General features: G+C 38.1%; 1 protein-coding gene and 1 long non-coding RNA gene across 3 annotated transcripts; one reads left to right on the top strand and one right to left on the bottom strand.

The window, feature by feature from the left end:
* Positions 1-817: 817 nt before the first annotated feature.
* LOC139984968 (uncharacterized) lies at positions 818-7,566 on the bottom strand. 2 transcript variants are annotated; one of them, XM_071999131.1, is made up of 6 exons: positions 6,293-7,566; positions 5,717-5,804; positions 4,860-5,029; positions 4,136-4,280; positions 3,036-3,113; positions 818-2,403 (listed from the first exon to the last, which is right to left on the bottom strand). In XM_071999131.1, exons 1-6 carry the CDS (start codon positions 6,329-6,331, stop codon positions 2,231-2,233), a joined length of 693 nt encoding a protein of 230 aa, XP_071855232.1. In that variant the 5' UTR covers positions 6,332-7,566; the 3' UTR covers positions 818-2,230. The 2 variants fall into 2 exon arrangements, with proteins under 2 accessions (XP_071855232.1, XP_071855233.1); XM_071999132.1 differs by lacking the exon at positions 5,717-5,804 and having other exon boundaries at positions 4,860-4,982; positions 6,293-7,562.
* Positions 7,567-9,967: 2,401 nt separating this feature from the next.
* Positions 9,968-12,310, top strand: LOC139984976 (uncharacterized). Its single transcript, XR_011799249.1, has 3 exons — positions 9,968-10,888; positions 11,258-11,337; positions 12,088-12,310. It is a non-coding gene; the product is annotated as an uncharacterized lncRNA (long non-coding RNA).
* Positions 12,311-17,641: the final 5,331 nt, after the last annotated feature.

Here is a 17,641-nt window from a genome sequence, read left to right as displayed (position 1 = left end):
TAAGACGAAGTTGTGTTGCGCTCACTGCTTCCACTTTTCACGGGGCGTGAAGACGCGGTTGGGGTGACAATGTGGTCTATAGCTAGGGGACGGGCCGAGGGTCCCCCCAGCGATTACTAAAATTATTACACCTATATAGTATCCGTGTGCATCGGACATATCGACAAGTATGCATTGAAAAATGGGCAGATGCACGTTTCGGAGCCTTGGTAAATAATGGGGGGGGGCTTATCATGCATTTGCCCCCTCAACTTTTTCATTGGGGGGCCGAGCCCCCCAAGCCCCCCCCCCCCGGTTCCGCCGTCAATGACCTAAGGTGGTAAAAAAGCTACTCAAATGTTCACGTCGGCGCTGGCGTCCTTGCTTAGGGTTATTATAGCTACTACCGTTGAAAAAAAACTATTTTTATGTTTGGGGGGAGGGCATCCAAAACGTATAGACTATACCCCCTTCTCGAAGATTAATGCTACCGTATGAGTTGTCTACACGTAGCTACGACTCTTTTCTCCCACATATGAAAAATTCAGCCACGTCACATACCCTAGGTGGAAAGGAAGGGGTACCAAAACGAGGTACTTTGTATACTTTTCAAGACAAAAACACTTATTTTTGGCGCAAATAGAAATCATATAGACAACAAGCCTTTCCCGGTCAGATAATTACACGAAATAAGTGTACGACAATGACAAGGGTGTCTTCTACTCCACGTCAAAATTTCATGTCGATTGGTACTTCAGAGAGGACAGGAGGGGGCTGTTGTTGGGTGTTTTCTAAATGGGGAGGAAGTGGTTGAGGTCATCTTAAATATCACAACAGATCTGGATGATGGGTTGGGGTGTTAGGGTCTTTCATTTTTTACACTTGTGAATTAACATACAAAGATCATCATCAACATGCATATTTATCGGATTGAGCTAGAAATGACAGGATCCATGATTTTGTTATGTCTTATTTATTGGCAAGATGAATGACATACACTTGTAGTCCATATATTAAGCATAAAAGTTAAAATATCTCAAAAAAAAAACTTTTATCTGAGCAAGGTGGAATACATCAAGGATTTCATATATAAACTGGCAAGAGTAGATAAGGAATACATGAATGAGGGATGGAGTTTAAGAAAAGAGTGAGGTAAAATTGGCAAAATGGTGAAACAAATATTATTCACTGCAAGATAAAATAACACATTAAAATTGTGAGATTACTGGTTGTCATGGTGTCGTATAATTCAAACTGTTGAAGGGTTGATGCAGCCAACATATTGCACAGGATTAAAATTATGATGTACTGTTTATTCCTGTTCTCCATTTTTCCATTGAAAAGAAAAAGCTTGTTATTATCAAATGATAACAATGGTATGGGCATCCTTACTTACATCTAATAGTGTAAAGTTAAAAAATTATATCTCACGCTCATATATGGTGTGGAATGTAAAAGACATGTTAAGTCGAACTACAAATCATTGCACAAGTCAAAACATTAAACCATCATAGATGTGATACAACATTGAGGAGAAAAACATCTGAAAATTTCTGAACATATTTTTAGTTAATCTTATGCTGACAGGGATTTGTGTCATTGTTAGTGATATAAAAAAATTCAATGCAACCCCCCCCCAAAAAAAATATATATATATATAAAGAATATGCAGGTGGATCGGGAATATGGACAAAAAGGTCACTTTTGGAAGAACCAGCTTTTGCTATTTTGTCATTTCAAAATTCGAGTTATGTAAAGTGGCAATTGATTTTTTTAGAAGCATCACCTACAGTGCTTCCACTGTGCCATCCACTGACATGAAGCTCTCTCTATGTGTCAAGTTTAATGTTCAAGTACCCACCTGACTTTTTTAGTACTTGTAATAGTTAGGGCATTAAAATGAAACTATATTTTTAAGTATATTTTGGTTTTACCTCTGTGAAATTGGCATACCTTTTGTTATTATTCCATGTTACACATCCTTTGACTTTGTAATAATAATAAAGAGAATTTAAAATAGTGCCTGTATTAGCCAGATGACACTCATAATGGTTAATTTACGGAAGCTCATTAGGGGCAAGGGACAATTAAGGATTTTGGCCTTGAAGCAAAAAAGAACCATGGCTCTAATGAGCTTCCATACTAAAGGGTTTCTGTCTTAATTGCTCCCCTGAGAAAAAGATTCTTTGCATATAGCATATATAAGTAGAAAGGTAGCCTAACCCTAACCCTAAACTAACCCAACCAGTCACTATGAGCTAAGTAATAATATGACAATTGAGTCTCTGGCATCCCAAATTTCTCGCAACTGCTTTGTGCCATATCTGGAAGGCTGTCTCAGTTGTAGTCCGTCTGGAAGTCCAGACACTGTGAAACTGTTCTGCATGCTGTATGGCATCTTCTTGCCTTTACCAGCAACCGCAGCTGAAAATCAGAATGAAAACATGATTATATGCTGCTAGTACTTGGCAAGTGGAAGTCATAAGTACAGCGTGATGTACATGTCACACATGTATAGTAACATCATAACTATACAGCATTGTATTACCCAATGAATTACCCAAGATGACACCCAAATGGGGTGTCTGTTGAAAACTGGAAATCTTTTAAAAAAAATACACGAGGAACTGCAGGTTACAATAGTGGTAAATTTCATTGATTGGTAATTAAAAACATCACTTTGCCCCAGTGGAATTGACATTTTGGGGAGAAAATAAGTCATATAATAGTAGGTTGTCTTGAACATACAACAATTAACAATAACATATATTTACAACATACTCTTTACCACTCATGCCAGGAACCCAATGGCAGGATCCAGACTGCCAAGTTAAACAGTTCATATTTAGGAAATGAAAAATTGAGGAATGAAAACCTTTCAAATCAAAGTTTGATTTGAACAGAGACATAAACTGTTTTTCTAGTGCGTTGCAGAGTGCTATTTCTGCTGTTGTTTTTTATTTTGTCACCAGGGAGAGTCACAGACATGGTGATGTTTTGGGCAGTGAGATTCTCAAAACCATTTCCTATGACATGATAATGCCATAAATACTTACCATATTTCTCATTAAAGAGATCCCTTATTTGTTTCACCGTCACTTTACTAGAAGATGATTTGGCCCACACTCCTGGATCTGTAATAAATAATAAAATAAAAAAAACATATGACATACATGTAAATAATGAAGCTATAAAGGTTGACCCAGTACTTTGTGAATTGTACAATATTTCTATTACTTGAGTGTGATGCACTGTTTATTCTGTTTGAAACTGGGATGTAGTTTCATGTCAAGTTGGTGGACTGCCATCTGACATCTTCATCCTCTAAGCAGTAGTGGGCTCTGTGGAAAATGGTTGACCGCAGATATGATAGATATGAATAGATATGAATAGGAATAAACATCTACAGGACATAGAGTGTTGCCATTGACACTGATAAAAAACAAGCAGGAGATTTTGTCAAGGTGGCAAAGTTATGATCATGGAGACTCCTTGAACTTTACAATGAAGCTCAAGATATCTATCTACAAATTCTAGGAAGGCTATCAAGATTGATTTAACATGACTATTGCAATTCTTTGGACCCACTTACAAATTGACATAGTGAATTTGGTGAGGAGCAAGGACAGAATGGCTAGGACAAAGGATTGTCATGAAGATTTCGTCAGGGAATATGAAATTTATAGTAGAGGTACATAGAATGGCAATGCCTAAATAATAAACCACTTCATAAATATTACTGTAATACAATGATAATTAATAGCAACTTCAAAGCAATATACTACTGCATTACACTACCTAGTATATATGTATCAATACATACCCATTTAAGGGTAAAAATTTCCACTGCCCCATGGTCTCTGTTTGGTACCCAATGCCACTAACATTTGGATATTTGTAGGAAACAATCTTAACCTGACGTACATGGATATAATAGAATGTAAAATATTAAACAGCGATTAAAACCAAACAAAACTATGTGCACTATAACCTGATCCCAAGGAAATTCAAACAACTCTCAGACAAACCTCTGCATAAATGTAATATTTTATGAGTAAATTGTTTTCAACAGTATAGTTTATAAACAAATCCAGCCATCCTATATATTCATTTGATTGCAATGAGGTTACCTCTGTTACAATGTCTCACATCTTACCTGCAACAAAGCCCTCCACAATATGGAAATTCTCACGGAGGTACTTAAGTCCTTGTTCAGACCCACCAAAGTATTCATCCCTTGCAGAGTGTGCCATTACAAAGAAACCCTCTGTGGTTGGCATCAGTTCCTTTTGGTGATCCATCTGTTTGTAATGAATAATTAAAGCAAATGCATATACAACATTCAGGAAGTAGATGTTCTATTTTCATCTTTTATACATAAAGTAAAGTCACAATAATATGCAGATTTTCATCTACAATCACTGTCAAGATTCCTGTTTCAACTGTTTAAGTGATCACTAGGCTGAATACATTTGTTGCAACTGGAAAATTGAGTCTTAATATTTCATTGCTGACTTAACCGATAAATATCTTCATGGCAATGATGCTACTTGTACAACATGAATCACAACCAGTACTATTCTTAAGTACTAACTCTTATGCTGATAATGGTATAATGACATTGATTTATGTAGAGATCTTTCCCTTTCCAATCAGCATGACCCAATCATATGCATCTTTGAAATTGGGAATATTCTCTAGTCAGTGAATATTTGTAATAATCAACAACATGAGTTAAATGTGATTTGAAACATGTTGAAGCATATGTCAGGAAATGCCATGCTTTATAGGTATGTTGATGTGCAAAAGCCTTAAAAATTATCATAATCAAATTATAATCTTCAATTCTCATCTTAAACTTTAAAAACAAATTTATTTACCAAACGCTTCATCTTCCTCAGGTTTGCTTTCCATTGCCTCTCTTTAGAGGATAGTGAGAGGGGTTCACTCTTGGCTCTCTCTTTGTAGATAGCCCGCTCTTCATCACTCAGCTGGGCCCATCTCTGTGAAAACAGAGTGAACCTTGCTGAAGTTGTTAGTTCTTTAATACCTGAAACAAAAAAAGAGGATGTTGTCTATCCTAAACATAAATAAAGATGTAAGCGGTCAATCAACCTTTCCAAAGCTACATTTGTTAGAAACTTTCAGTACAGCTACAGTATGTAATGTAATTGACACTCTCATTACAAACCAAATTTAGGAGTCACAGGGAGGAGAGAAGTGTCAAGCCTTTGTGGTGGGTCAGCCAGGTAGCAGCTAGGGGTTTTTTTTTTTTTTTACACTGGCCAAAGATCGAAGAGTGATATGTAAAGTTTTGCTTTGCTACTCTGTTATTGCCATTTTTCAAAAGTTATCATTATAAAGAAATAGAACTAGTACTGTGTCAGAACAGAGGTATTACTGGAGGGGTAGCCGGGGGGGGGGGGCTATGATGATGTCCCTCTCTTATGAATATTTAACTGAAATGGTTGACTCATGAACACATGCATTTAAAACCCCACAACTATAAACTTATTTGGAATATTGTCAGTTACAAATATTCAACCACAGTATAATCTGTCTAGCACATGACAGAACTGTAGAAATATTGTCTTGAGCATCATTGTATCTTTCAAATGTCCAACATAGATACATGTGCAACATTTCAGATCATGATGGGCATGGTTGAAGGACCCACTGACCTATAAGCATAAACATGCTTTAGTAGCATTGCACAATGATCAAGATGCACACCTACCTTCCTCTTGGGAACAAAGCTCCTTGCAAAATATGTTGAAGGATGACAAACCCCCAGGCTTGTCTATGCGTATCCTTAGTTGTTTTGTCTATTTTGAATGAATTAAAAAGAAACTGAAAGTCGGAATAACGGGTTACAAAAAATGGGTTAAAATGATAAGATAACAAAAAGGTTATAATAAAATGAAGTATGGCTATAAATTATTAATAACAAAAAGGAAGTCTGATCTCCGTATTACCCCTGATCAGTCTTTCCCACATAATCTGTGGTTTGGCAGAAAATTTTGGGAAGCATAGGACACTTTCTTAAGTTGTACAAGAAGACACTGTTTTTTCCAGCCTTAATTTGGATTCAGCCAACATCAGCCAATATTCTACATAGGCCTAAGTATTACTTTACAGAAATTATTTTTAGAATTTGTAGTACTCACTGGTTATCCCAAGTCACTATTATTACTGTATGTAGTGGAAATCTTAGACACAGTGAAATACTTCCATCTTAATTTTAAGAATAATCATATTGTGTGGTTTTGCAACTCAGGCAAAACCTCTGCAAATTAAAAGAAAAACTCTATACCTGCTCTGAAGGTTGAATTTCCACTTGTGACTGATCCATTTCTCTGAAAGATAAAATAAATATTTTCACTTAGTCCTGCAGTGACACTGCTTCAGGCACAAAATGTCATTGAAAATAAGAAAGGTAAAGTAACGTTAACTCATACTTGTAGTGATATACAACTATACACCATACTACACACATTTTGGCTTTCCAAACAAATTGTGCAAAATTTGAGGGAGAAGGGTTGACATGGGGATGTGGCCAAATGCACGCGACGTTATCTGAACATCCTTTCAACAGGATGGTCTTGGTTCACTTAGACCTACAAATGCACATTTTTGTCCAGCAGTAAATCAAACCATAATTTTACAAATTTAACATACAAAAGCCAATATATTCTGTGATTTTGTATTGAACTACATGTAGCTTGGTCATAAATTTATCTCAAGGGCTAAAAGTTTGCATGATTACTTGATCCTGGCATGAGCATCCTTATACATGGGTTTTAATGTTTGGCTTGAACAGCACAAAGCCTTGTTTATTGGTTGTACATAGCATCAGATGAGTGGCTCAGTTAGGAAAAACTTTTACAATGTAGGCTAACTTGTAAAGCATGCTACGTGAACGTTGTTTATAGGAACAGAACAATAGATTTTTTGGGATCATCTCATTTTGAGGATTTGTACATACATATAGTTGTATGCTTTGGTTTTTCGTAATAGGCAATAAACATACGCTTGCTTAGGTAACGTTACGAATACGAGTGCTAATTGTGGCCTAGGCTTAGGCCACGTAATGTACAGTCATATTTACTGACTAGGCCTACATTAGCACTAACTAGGCCCAGGCCCTATAATTAAGCGGGGCTAACGTTGGTGCTCACTAACTTGGTAGAATTTGCCTACTTCGACTTTTCATAATACTTACAAATCTTCTCAGTATGAGGCAGACAAAAGTTAAGTGGTACTGGTAGCGTCGGTAGATTAGTTGAGCAAAAGAGAACTGAATACAGCTCGGTCGAAAAGTAGATTTCAAGGTTTCGAATTTCGTCAAATTTCCTGTGCATGTCTGACGTCACCTTGCAGCGCTCACTATACTGCACTAGAGATCAGTGCTGTATTGTCGTCTGCCAGTCTAAGCTCCTATTCTTTACGTCACCGGCAACTAGCGCATTACCACGCATGCGCTGGTATATGATGATGTATAAGGATGTAAACATGTGCCTTTCCTATCGGTTAGTGCCTGCCTTTTTGCGTACATGTCCGCTTGGAGATTGCCTGTTAGATAACGTACGCATCTAGTGGCTTTTTCTCGTCAGGTAGTGGGTAATTGACGTGAGGTCACAAGGTGATTCATTATTCATATCGTAGAAATCTAACGCAGAAATGGCATTTCTAGAGGTGAACGTCGGAGGACGTAGGTATTACGAAGTGCTAAGTACACAAGTAATACACGTCCGTGTCGCGGGCAAGTTGGCAGGCAGTCCTTGAGGCGGTGAAGTCTGACATTCGCCTTCAAATTGAAGGCGATTTTCCCCTTTAACTCTTTGGACGGTGGTGTGCTGGGGAGGGGTTTTTCGTTTCGCTGCGTGCTGGTCGTGCTTTTGTGGTTTTTTGAATGTTTCAGTGGGGGGTTGGGCGTTTTGTCTCTGCAGGTCGGCGGGCGTATGTTTTATTGGCTCGCTTGACCTGAGTTTCGTTTGTCAGAATGGGATGGTTCGGTAGTGCCGTTTGGCCGTGACGTTTTGTATCCCGCATGGCGGGTGACGTAAAAAGCACCAAATATGTAGGCTATACCACACTGTATCGTCTAAATATACTCGTGTGCAACCTGTGGGTCAAATGCCACTGGCGGCCCGCTCATTTTTCTTTTGCGGCACGTGGCACTATCGTGTACACCCACGTGCGGTCCTTGGTTTGTTATTCTGTCAAGTTTTCGGGTTGACGTTCTATCTAGTCAAGATCCTGCTATAAACAATCACTATAATTCAAACAAAGAACATGAATGGAGCTTCTCTTACTGCTTTGAAACGAAATAAACCGGATTGTAGAAACATCCATAGTAGGCGACACAGTCTTCTACATATTACACTAAAAGTACGGGTATCAAGTCATGAGTCCAAGGGTATCAAGTATCAAGTCATGGGTCCAAAATAAAACTAAGTCATATACAGTGGGTACCGGTGCGGTCCTGACAAATGGGTACCGGTGAAGATCTGGGACTCGAGTATGGGTACGACTACGGGTTATACAGCACTGGTTAGCATATTTGAACTATTACTTTATTCTATATCTCACAATTGCATTTAGTTACTACACGCGATCTCAATTATATGAATTACCTAATATGAATGGTAGTTACATATAAGATAACCAATTCAAACGGCGTTTATGTCTTGTTCATAACATTGTAGAAAGAAAATGAAATTTTGTAACTTATATAATATAGAGACGGTATTACTGAAGGAAGCAGCAGGCTTATTTTTTGTGATGTTCCAGCTGCGAAGAAGAATTCATTTTTGAATTATTGTCGTATTAAGATAAGTATTTTCTAAGTCAACCTGCTCTACACTGCCAACCCACCCCATTTCTTCGGCATATATCAATATCTTCGATTTTCAAATTTCGCCAACAACTTTAAAAACTGCTTTTATATTTCGTATTCAAAGTTGGAACAAAATATGTATATCTGTCCGGTAGGTTTTAGTTTGTCAATGTGTTATCATCATTAATGTCACATATGTTCATACATAGGATCTCGAAGGCGATACATGTGATGTTACCGACCAGGTAATATGTTGTTCAATGTCCAAATAAAGACAGAAATACTTCTATAAAGAATTACAGAAATGTATTGAGAGGTTAACACTCGGAAGGCCAGATCGCAAGAGGCCGATCCTTGAACATACAGGCTATGCACGAAACAGTAATGATGTTGGTGCGCGACATATAAAGTAGCTCTTAAACGTATAGCTTAATAATGTCACAATACACATTATCATTAACTTATATTGTATGTGTATGTTGATATGTACATAATGGCCATCAACTTCGCAGTGTAAATGGTAGTTTAAATGAGTTCACAAGGTTTCCCAATCAATTACTAATCCAGATGACATTTGCTGTTTCTTCTTTGCATATTTTGTACCTACTTTTGACGCAGTCACAAAATATTGCAGTCTCGTAGATATTTCATGGAAAGCCGATACATACCATAAACAAGCAAATACTCCGTACGCAAGGGATCCGTCATTACATTTAGGTTCATGAAAATGTGTGCTAACACTTAAAGAGTTTTATTTTTTATTCCTCAATGCTATATTTTATGTAAGAAGATTCCCTGGTCATTCACGGATCCAAATGAAATGTGTTTTTCTTTGGATAGTCTTTGTATTTACTTAAATAAAGAGAACTATCACAATCTATTCCGTCTCAATTAGTCTTTTTAAGTTTGACTTTAATTGGGACCAATTATCTCTTGTCTAACTAACGTAAATGATGAATAGATATGTTTAAATTGAGAGCATCTAACAAATGTGGCAGTCATTTCAGTATGAATCTGAAACGGGGAGGGGAATCTGCTGAGGGTTTAATGGGTGCAAACATCCCCATTTTGAGGGGGGAGGGGTGGTAAAGCCCTGAAGGTAATATATGATACAAAACTTAGAGCTCATTTCGCCCCTGTTCCAGTCGTATAGTTTCAACAGCGAAGTCAATGTCGAGAAACTGTGACCGGGGACGGACTCCCTTCTATTCCCGCCACGTCTCTTTAATTCCATTGCAACGGCAATTTATTAGCGTGAGAAATTGAAATAATAAATTCCCACTCGGGTTCCTTTAACACTTATGAAGAAATGAAATGTAACAGTATGCTTATAAATAAGGAAACTTTATTATTGTACGCTACAATTAACTGTCTTTTACATAACATAATCTTAACGTTTATTAATGCCCTTCTTTTAATCAACAGAAAATGTTCCTTTTAACTAAGGAAGTCGGTTTTTTCTCTCCGCGACAATTCCCTTGTTAAAGGTCAAGTGAAACGTAACAGATTTCCTTCAAATTTACACAAATTTAAAAGGTACATATCAAAACACTATATTCCAAATTTGGAGTTCCACAATTGTTTCTTTGCTGTTTTAATTAAGTTAATAATCAAGCTAATTCCGTAAGATAATGAAGTCACGGGGGAACCGCCAATGTTACCAAAACTAAGTATGCCTAATATGCTAACCGAGATCAAAGCCGTAAACAATACGTCACGAACAGTAAACAAAATATCAGATGAGAATGGGTGCACAACAGTACAAGAAAGTTTCGTGTTCGTCAAACACTGTATACAGCGATAGCTTAGTACCAGTGCACTCAGCCAGCCTAGCTGCCTATAAGTAAAGATTGGCTGGAACCTTCGAGCGAATCTTATGTGTGCAGTGCGCCCTTCACTAGTTAAAGTTTCGATTCCTATCGCCTATCCGCGCAACTTGGACTTGGAACACCAACAGCTCGCCGTCTACAAGACAATGCCGTTCCTTCTCTATTTGGAGAAAGTATCTTCAAATCTCGAGGAGATATAGAAACAAGTAGACCGGTAGTTGCGAAGCTGGATCGGAAAAGAGTAAGTGTATTTTCTGGCCTAGGCCTACTACAACAAGGACTAACTTGGTATTATTACTAACTTACAGTAGGCTAATTCTTATAATTTCGTTCAGTTAGTTAGGCCCTAAATTAGGTACGGCGACGATAAAGTTATGCGTAGACTAGGGATATATTAACTTTTATCTGTGGTACATCATGAAAAATCCAGAATAACAAGCAATCAGATGTATAGCTCATATGTTTCACAGTAAATGACATCCTTATATTTTGCCATTTTTGTTACAAGAGAAAACGCTTGTGACAGGTACTTTCAAACATATCAAACTGCTTTCTTAAATGAACTTTCATAACTTCCTTGTTATTTTCTTTCCCAATTTTCAATACTTAGATTAATCTAGAAGCTGTTCCCCAAGCAACTGCAGTGAAAATAATGGCAGGATTCTGCAGAATGTACATCTCCATCTAAAGGTAGCATGATCTTATAGACATGTGCTTGATATTACCGAAAAACAGTTGGGAAATGGGGGAAGGGGAGGGTGGTGACGGGCATTAAAGATTTAAGTAGTCAGTTTTGAACGGGATACAAGGAATCTCCACCAGTAAAACATCGAGGCATGTATATGGGGGGCAAGCTACCAGACAAAAAGGAGGCAGCAGTATTACGGCCGAAAGGTCCCCATAAATAGGCTTTAATAGAGTGATGGATGGAGAGTGGGGGGTGGGGGAGAAAATGTGGTAGAGAAGTGTAAGCCAGGGTAATACAAGGAAGAATGCAAAACTTTCATACATCTATAGAGTATTCTATAGCAGAAGTGAGTACAGGGGCCAAAATTTTAGAAACAGTACTCGTTGAAAGCAAAATAGCAATTAAAACTGCACATCGGGCAGGCTGACTAAGGGATAATATACATTGCATTTTATCCATCATATCCGCGTGGTTGAGGAGGCTATACCTGATGGCTTCACAGGAAAATATAAAGGCTACATCTATAGTTACTGAGAGAAGGGAGATTACATTGTAGTTATACAATATGAAACCAAGCTGGTCATTTGCAATAATGCTCATGGTGTGAGTGGCCCATATTTTTGCAGCCACATAAAGCAGGAGGATATGCTCTCCTTCAGAGAAGATAAGTGAACCATCTAGGCAGCTGACCCCTGTCCATGAGCAGCCTACTGTATGTGTGTGGTATAATAAGCGTTTATTCTAATTTTCAGTGAATGTAACACATGTAGAAGTCCAGTGTTCACTGGTCCCCCTACCATCATTGAAGTTGCTAACTGGACCAACAGAGACAAGAACACCATCAAAGCAACCAGGGCCATCTGATAGTGGCGATGATGGTCCGTCTGCTGCTGTGGCATCCACATCGGGATACACCGAAAAACCGCCAGGTAGTCCGGACTACACTCCATCAGTTACTCATCTGAACATGACAAAGATGACGCTTCGAGGTAATTTTGAAGATTGATAGTAGATTAGTCTGGAAAATCAATTGGTGCCATAACTTTCTGGAAAGAGGATCATTATTAATTTTGACACCAACACTGTGGGGCAGTCTGGAATGTGTGGTGGAGGCCATCAGTCTTTACTTCAATTAGCATATACATACTGTATCTGGTAGAGTTGTCACAGCTGTATGTGAACAAGAAATAAAGGCACAAACAAGTAGTTGGATTTAACAGAGTATATTATATCTTCACTTGGCTGGATATCTGCTACTGAATACAAATGGTGCAAGTTGCATCTTATACACTCTTTTACCATGGATTACAAGGGGATGGGACAGGATGTTACTCTGTCCACATGTTTACTTTACTACATAAACAGTGGTTAAGCTACTGAGACAATGACCACACATCCTGCTGAAGATTACATAATCCATAATATTAGGTGCACAAACAGGTGTAGGGTTTTTGTTGTAATCAGTAACAAATATATTGAAATTGTTCAGGCACAAGTTGTCAGGTAAAACCTGACCCATGTATCCACACCAATTGAGGTGTACTCAGCTGTCGCCTTAGTTGGGCATCCAAAGACTTGACTGACAACTGTGCCATGCCTATTGACCTAAATGGAGTGATTGGAATGCCTCTATCTAAATGGTATGTTTTTATGAACTATTATTATATTATTCTTCATATCTTTACTATTCTACAGATTATGTATGGGAACTTCTTGACTGCTTGCAACAACTTCTGCAGAAGTGGAACTCTGGGAGAGGAGCGTCATGTTCCTGTCAGAAAAGAGCCCCCACCACTTGCAAGCTCCTATGTTCATCCGAACAATGATGCCATAAAACAACACCGAAGCAGATTTCAAAAGCTTTGCTGAAGTACTGTAGTTGATGGCCTCCCAATTTCTAATCTTGTTTCATTGTAGTGGGGAGCAATCGACTCTGTGAATCGTCTGTTCACATGGTGTATGGCACAGCTGCAGAGCAGTGTTAATTAACAGGTCGCTACCAGCCTTAGGGAAGTTGCTTAAGTTTTACATTAAAGTAACTAAATGATAACATTATATTTACAAAAAGTTCCAATGATAAGTATTCCTCTCTAGAGAGCTTAGACTTCATAAATATAAATTTCATGCTGACTTACTATTTGTATGTAACTTTGGTGTTTCAAACATGTTGCCAATTTTTTTTTTTTCTGGAAAAGAATTGACAGAAATTTGCTGTTTGTTCCCCGCATGGGATAAAATGTGATTTTTTGGTTTTATCCCATTTATGATCAAGTAACCTTGATATTCCATGGATTAATGAACAATTTCAGATTGATTCTCATTACACTTTTATTAAAATGAAAGCCTAAGCTCTCCAGATCCCATTGACATAGTGGTTTAGGGTACTTTATTCAAACTATTCTTCTATTTTAACCCTGGTATATTTGAGATTTCAATCAACCAGATTCTGTTGGCAGGCTACTACAAGTGACAGCTTTGCTCAAAGAGAGAATACATACAAAAAATTAACTTGAGTTTTTATTATCTATTACTGTTATGTACTGTACTTCCCAAACTTGAAAATGTAAAATTTCATCCAAGATTGTAGGTAATACCATGAACCAGAAAAATGTAAGCTGGAATTCCAAAGTGTTCACCATTCAGCCACAAAACAGACAGGACTGAACCCTGTTTCTATAAAACTTTGCAGAAATGATACTATGACTTGGCATAAACAATCCACATTCTCACAGTCTTGATAATTTAAATCCTTCATACTGTTGAGATGGTAAAGCTTCTCTAATCCTCCTTACTGCATAGGCTGGGAGAACAACACAAATCTCCTTCCCTAAAAACTGCTAGCTCATCCGTGCAAGCTGTCTGTATGCTGTGTGTCTGTATTTCCTGTAAAATAATCATATGAAAACCAGCTATAAAAGATGAAGACACACAAAAGCTTGGTAGCCATCTATGCCATCTTGGTAGCCTAGCTATGCCATATATACAAACTGATCATTGTATCTCGGGGACTAAAATTTGTAAATGGACCGTGCACAAGCATGGTGGACATTTTTTGTGTGGCATTTGGTTCCATGGCTCAATGTTAATGACTACTATGTCAGTCAGCATGATAAGGGTTAACCTCAAGGGCATTACACCAGTTTTTCGACAAAATGACCTAATCAGAATTAGGTTTTGAACATGGGGCACAAATTTTCTTGATCAAATCTATATCTTAATGTTATTCCTTTCATAACGAAACTAAACTAAGAATACACCCTCTGTATTGTTACATCTTTCAACAGCAGGTCAGAGCAATGAATAAAGGTATACAACAAAGATAATGTATTCTATACTTACTCTTGGATCCTGTTTTCCTGTGCACGTCCACCATACTGTTGACGGTACATGTAGTAGGCTGTCTGAAGAAACAATGGGTTCAGGCACCATAGCTTCAAAAACCTGGGTGTAAGGTGATGCATGCAGCACCTTCTTCATCCATCACAGTCCTTACTTATCTATTTCGCTGCAGCATCTACATTCCCTTGCTGTAGGCATCACAGCACACTGGCCACAATGACACCTGTAAACAATACAAACCAGTTCAAATAATAAAGAGCCAATTCAATGACTTCATACCGACCTCATTTATTGGGGCATACTGTACTAACATGTCAAAATAGAAAAGGGGCACCTCTGAAGGGCAATCTACCGTTCAAGCTCCTTACAAGTAACATCACTAGTAAGGAAGGGGTAGCCTCTTCTTAGAAGTCTTGCCTCTGTTGGGACAATGCTGCAAAGGAGAATAAAACAGGCCGATGTTGCCTCGTTTTCAACTCTTTCCCACTTCTGAATCCATTCCCTAGATTGAGAAAATCTGGTTATGAAATTAGCTCAATCGGAAATGACAAAAAGCTGGTGTGAGGTGCCACCTCCTCCCTCCCCCACCCTTGTGGTAACTTCACTAATTTGCCACTACAACTGCTAGGAAATTAATAATAGCCACCTCTGAATTTGTTGTGCACTCTTCCAATTGGCTCCTTCAATCTACTAACCAAATGAAATATGTCTGTGGGGCATGTGCTGCCACAACTTTTAAGGAAAATAGTAACTTCCTTAACTTAACTGGACCGCACTTTCATGTTAATTTTGCTGCCCCATCAACAAATTGGCTAGCTAAGAGTATCAGCAAAGTTAGGAAACATTTATCGGTTCTAGGCCTAACTAGTGACACAACTATCCTATGTACAGTATAGTGCGCTAGGCGTAATGTTACCTTTGTATTCCGTCAAGACGAACGATTTAGACATCGCTGTCCGGTCCCGCTTCCTCTTCGCTGGTCTCCGGTTCGAACATGTAGGGAAAAACTTCCCCACGATCGTCCACCATGTCCTCCATTTCCCTTACTACTTCGCCGTTGCTATCTAAATACTGTGTGTCAATGTATAAGCTATGTATAAGCTATGCTGTGCTGTGTATATATGCGTACTACAGTGCGTGTATAGAAACTGTATGTGGTAGCAATAAGTAATAACTTTCGACTTGGTAAAGAAATGACGTAATTTGTTTTCGGCTTTCCCTGAACGAGTCAATGTAGCCGATATTTGCGGAGTTTATGTTGCTTCATAGGAAGAAAATGCTAGAAATTTATGAAAAAAGAAGTCAATGGATGTTTTGTTTGATGTCTTATGTATTAATTTGTGATTTTTCATGTTAATCCAAATCTTTCTTGTAACAGACTGCTGAAAAAGGTAATATTTTCGAGAAGTTTGAGATTTCTACATACCCAATGCACTGCGCAGAACATATACAGTTTGCACTCTTCTGCGCTCCCCCGTGACGTCACTGAATCTATTACGTAATAGTACTTTTTACCGATTTCTACCCCTTTGGAGACGGAAAAAAATCGCGGTGTTGGGTTTTTGTTAATGTAAGAATTGTTAAGTTTAATATTATGTAAAGTCAAGTATACGTGTCGCTTGACCTTTAACTTATTTGGCGTTATTCAATATCTCTTTTAAATACCGTTTTCTTCGTGTATAACCATATCATGTTACCGTCCAATACACACTACAAACGGAGGGAGGGCCTCAACGTTGGTTGCTACGCACGGATCTTCCGTCCCGTTGCCCTCCTTTCTCAATTAAACAAGCTATCAACAAAACGGAGAACTGATTTTCGTCTTCCAGGAAATGGTATAATGAAAAGGTTTAGACAGCCTCTGAGTCACGGCATGGGGCAGGTGTCTCCATTTGGTCGGTGAAGGGTACTCTCAATCGGATATCAATACAAGTATACCGTATACCCAGACAATGAAGCCTCTCCCGGTAATATATACCCTAGGCCTGTCTCCACGACATATATACTATTTACTAACGCCTAAAACCGCCGTCTGCTCTGCCTAGATGCTCAGAGAGAAGTGAAGTTTCTAAACCAAGTGTTCCATTCCATTTGCCCATTCCACCTGGAAGCAATGCTTGCAATTAGGGGCATGTGTTTCAAATATTCATCCTTTGTAAGAGACCTTTTGTTTTATTAAGCGCGCCTCGTTCCGTAATAATACGGTTTGGCATTTACTGTTGGATACGCTACAAACACCTTGCATATTATGCTAATTAGTCTATGACCAGTGGAAATAACCCTACACGTGTCATTTGAACCATCACAACACCTCCCCTCTTAACAAGAAAAATGTTCACATTTTTCTTTATACTAAATTAATAAAATTACTTTTGTTAAATTAGGAAGTTTCACTTTCATCCACGAAACATCACCTTTTTCTCCCTTCCTATTTACACATTTCACTATACCCATTTCCTTTCCATCCAATAAATAATGTGTCATATCGTCAATTTGCAACTGACGTTTTCCTTTACTTTTCTTCCAACTTAACCTTTCCTTAACTCATTATCAGTACGACTCATATAATCCGCTGCTACATTATCCCTTCCTCTAATGACTTCTATTTTGTACCTATATGGCTGTAGAACAAGTGCCCATCTTGGGATTTCTTTTGAGACAAGCGAGTGGTTGGTGATCAGTCTTAATTATGAATTCTCTACCAAAAAGGTATGGTTAAAATTTTTGAACGGCCCACACTATACCCACGCACTCCTTTTCTGTTACCGAATAGCCCTTTTGTGCTTTATTTAATTTCTTACTGGCAAATGCCAAAGGGAATGTTTCTTCTCCCTCTACTTGCAATAACACTGACCCAATTCTAGTGTCTGATGCATCGCTCCGGAGTATAAATATTTTTTCCAAGTTAGGCAAATGTAATATTGGGGATTTAATCAGTGAACCTTTTAATGTTCCGAAAGATCTTTG

This window comes from Apostichopus japonicus, chromosome 17, assembly GCF_037975245.1.
Source record: "Apostichopus japonicus isolate 1M-3 chromosome 17, ASM3797524v1, whole genome shotgun sequence".
Classification (NCBI taxonomy): Eukaryota; Metazoa; Echinodermata; class Holothuroidea; order Aspidochirotida; family Stichopodidae; genus Apostichopus; species Apostichopus japonicus.
This window is presented reverse-complemented; position numbering and strand designations above follow the sequence as displayed.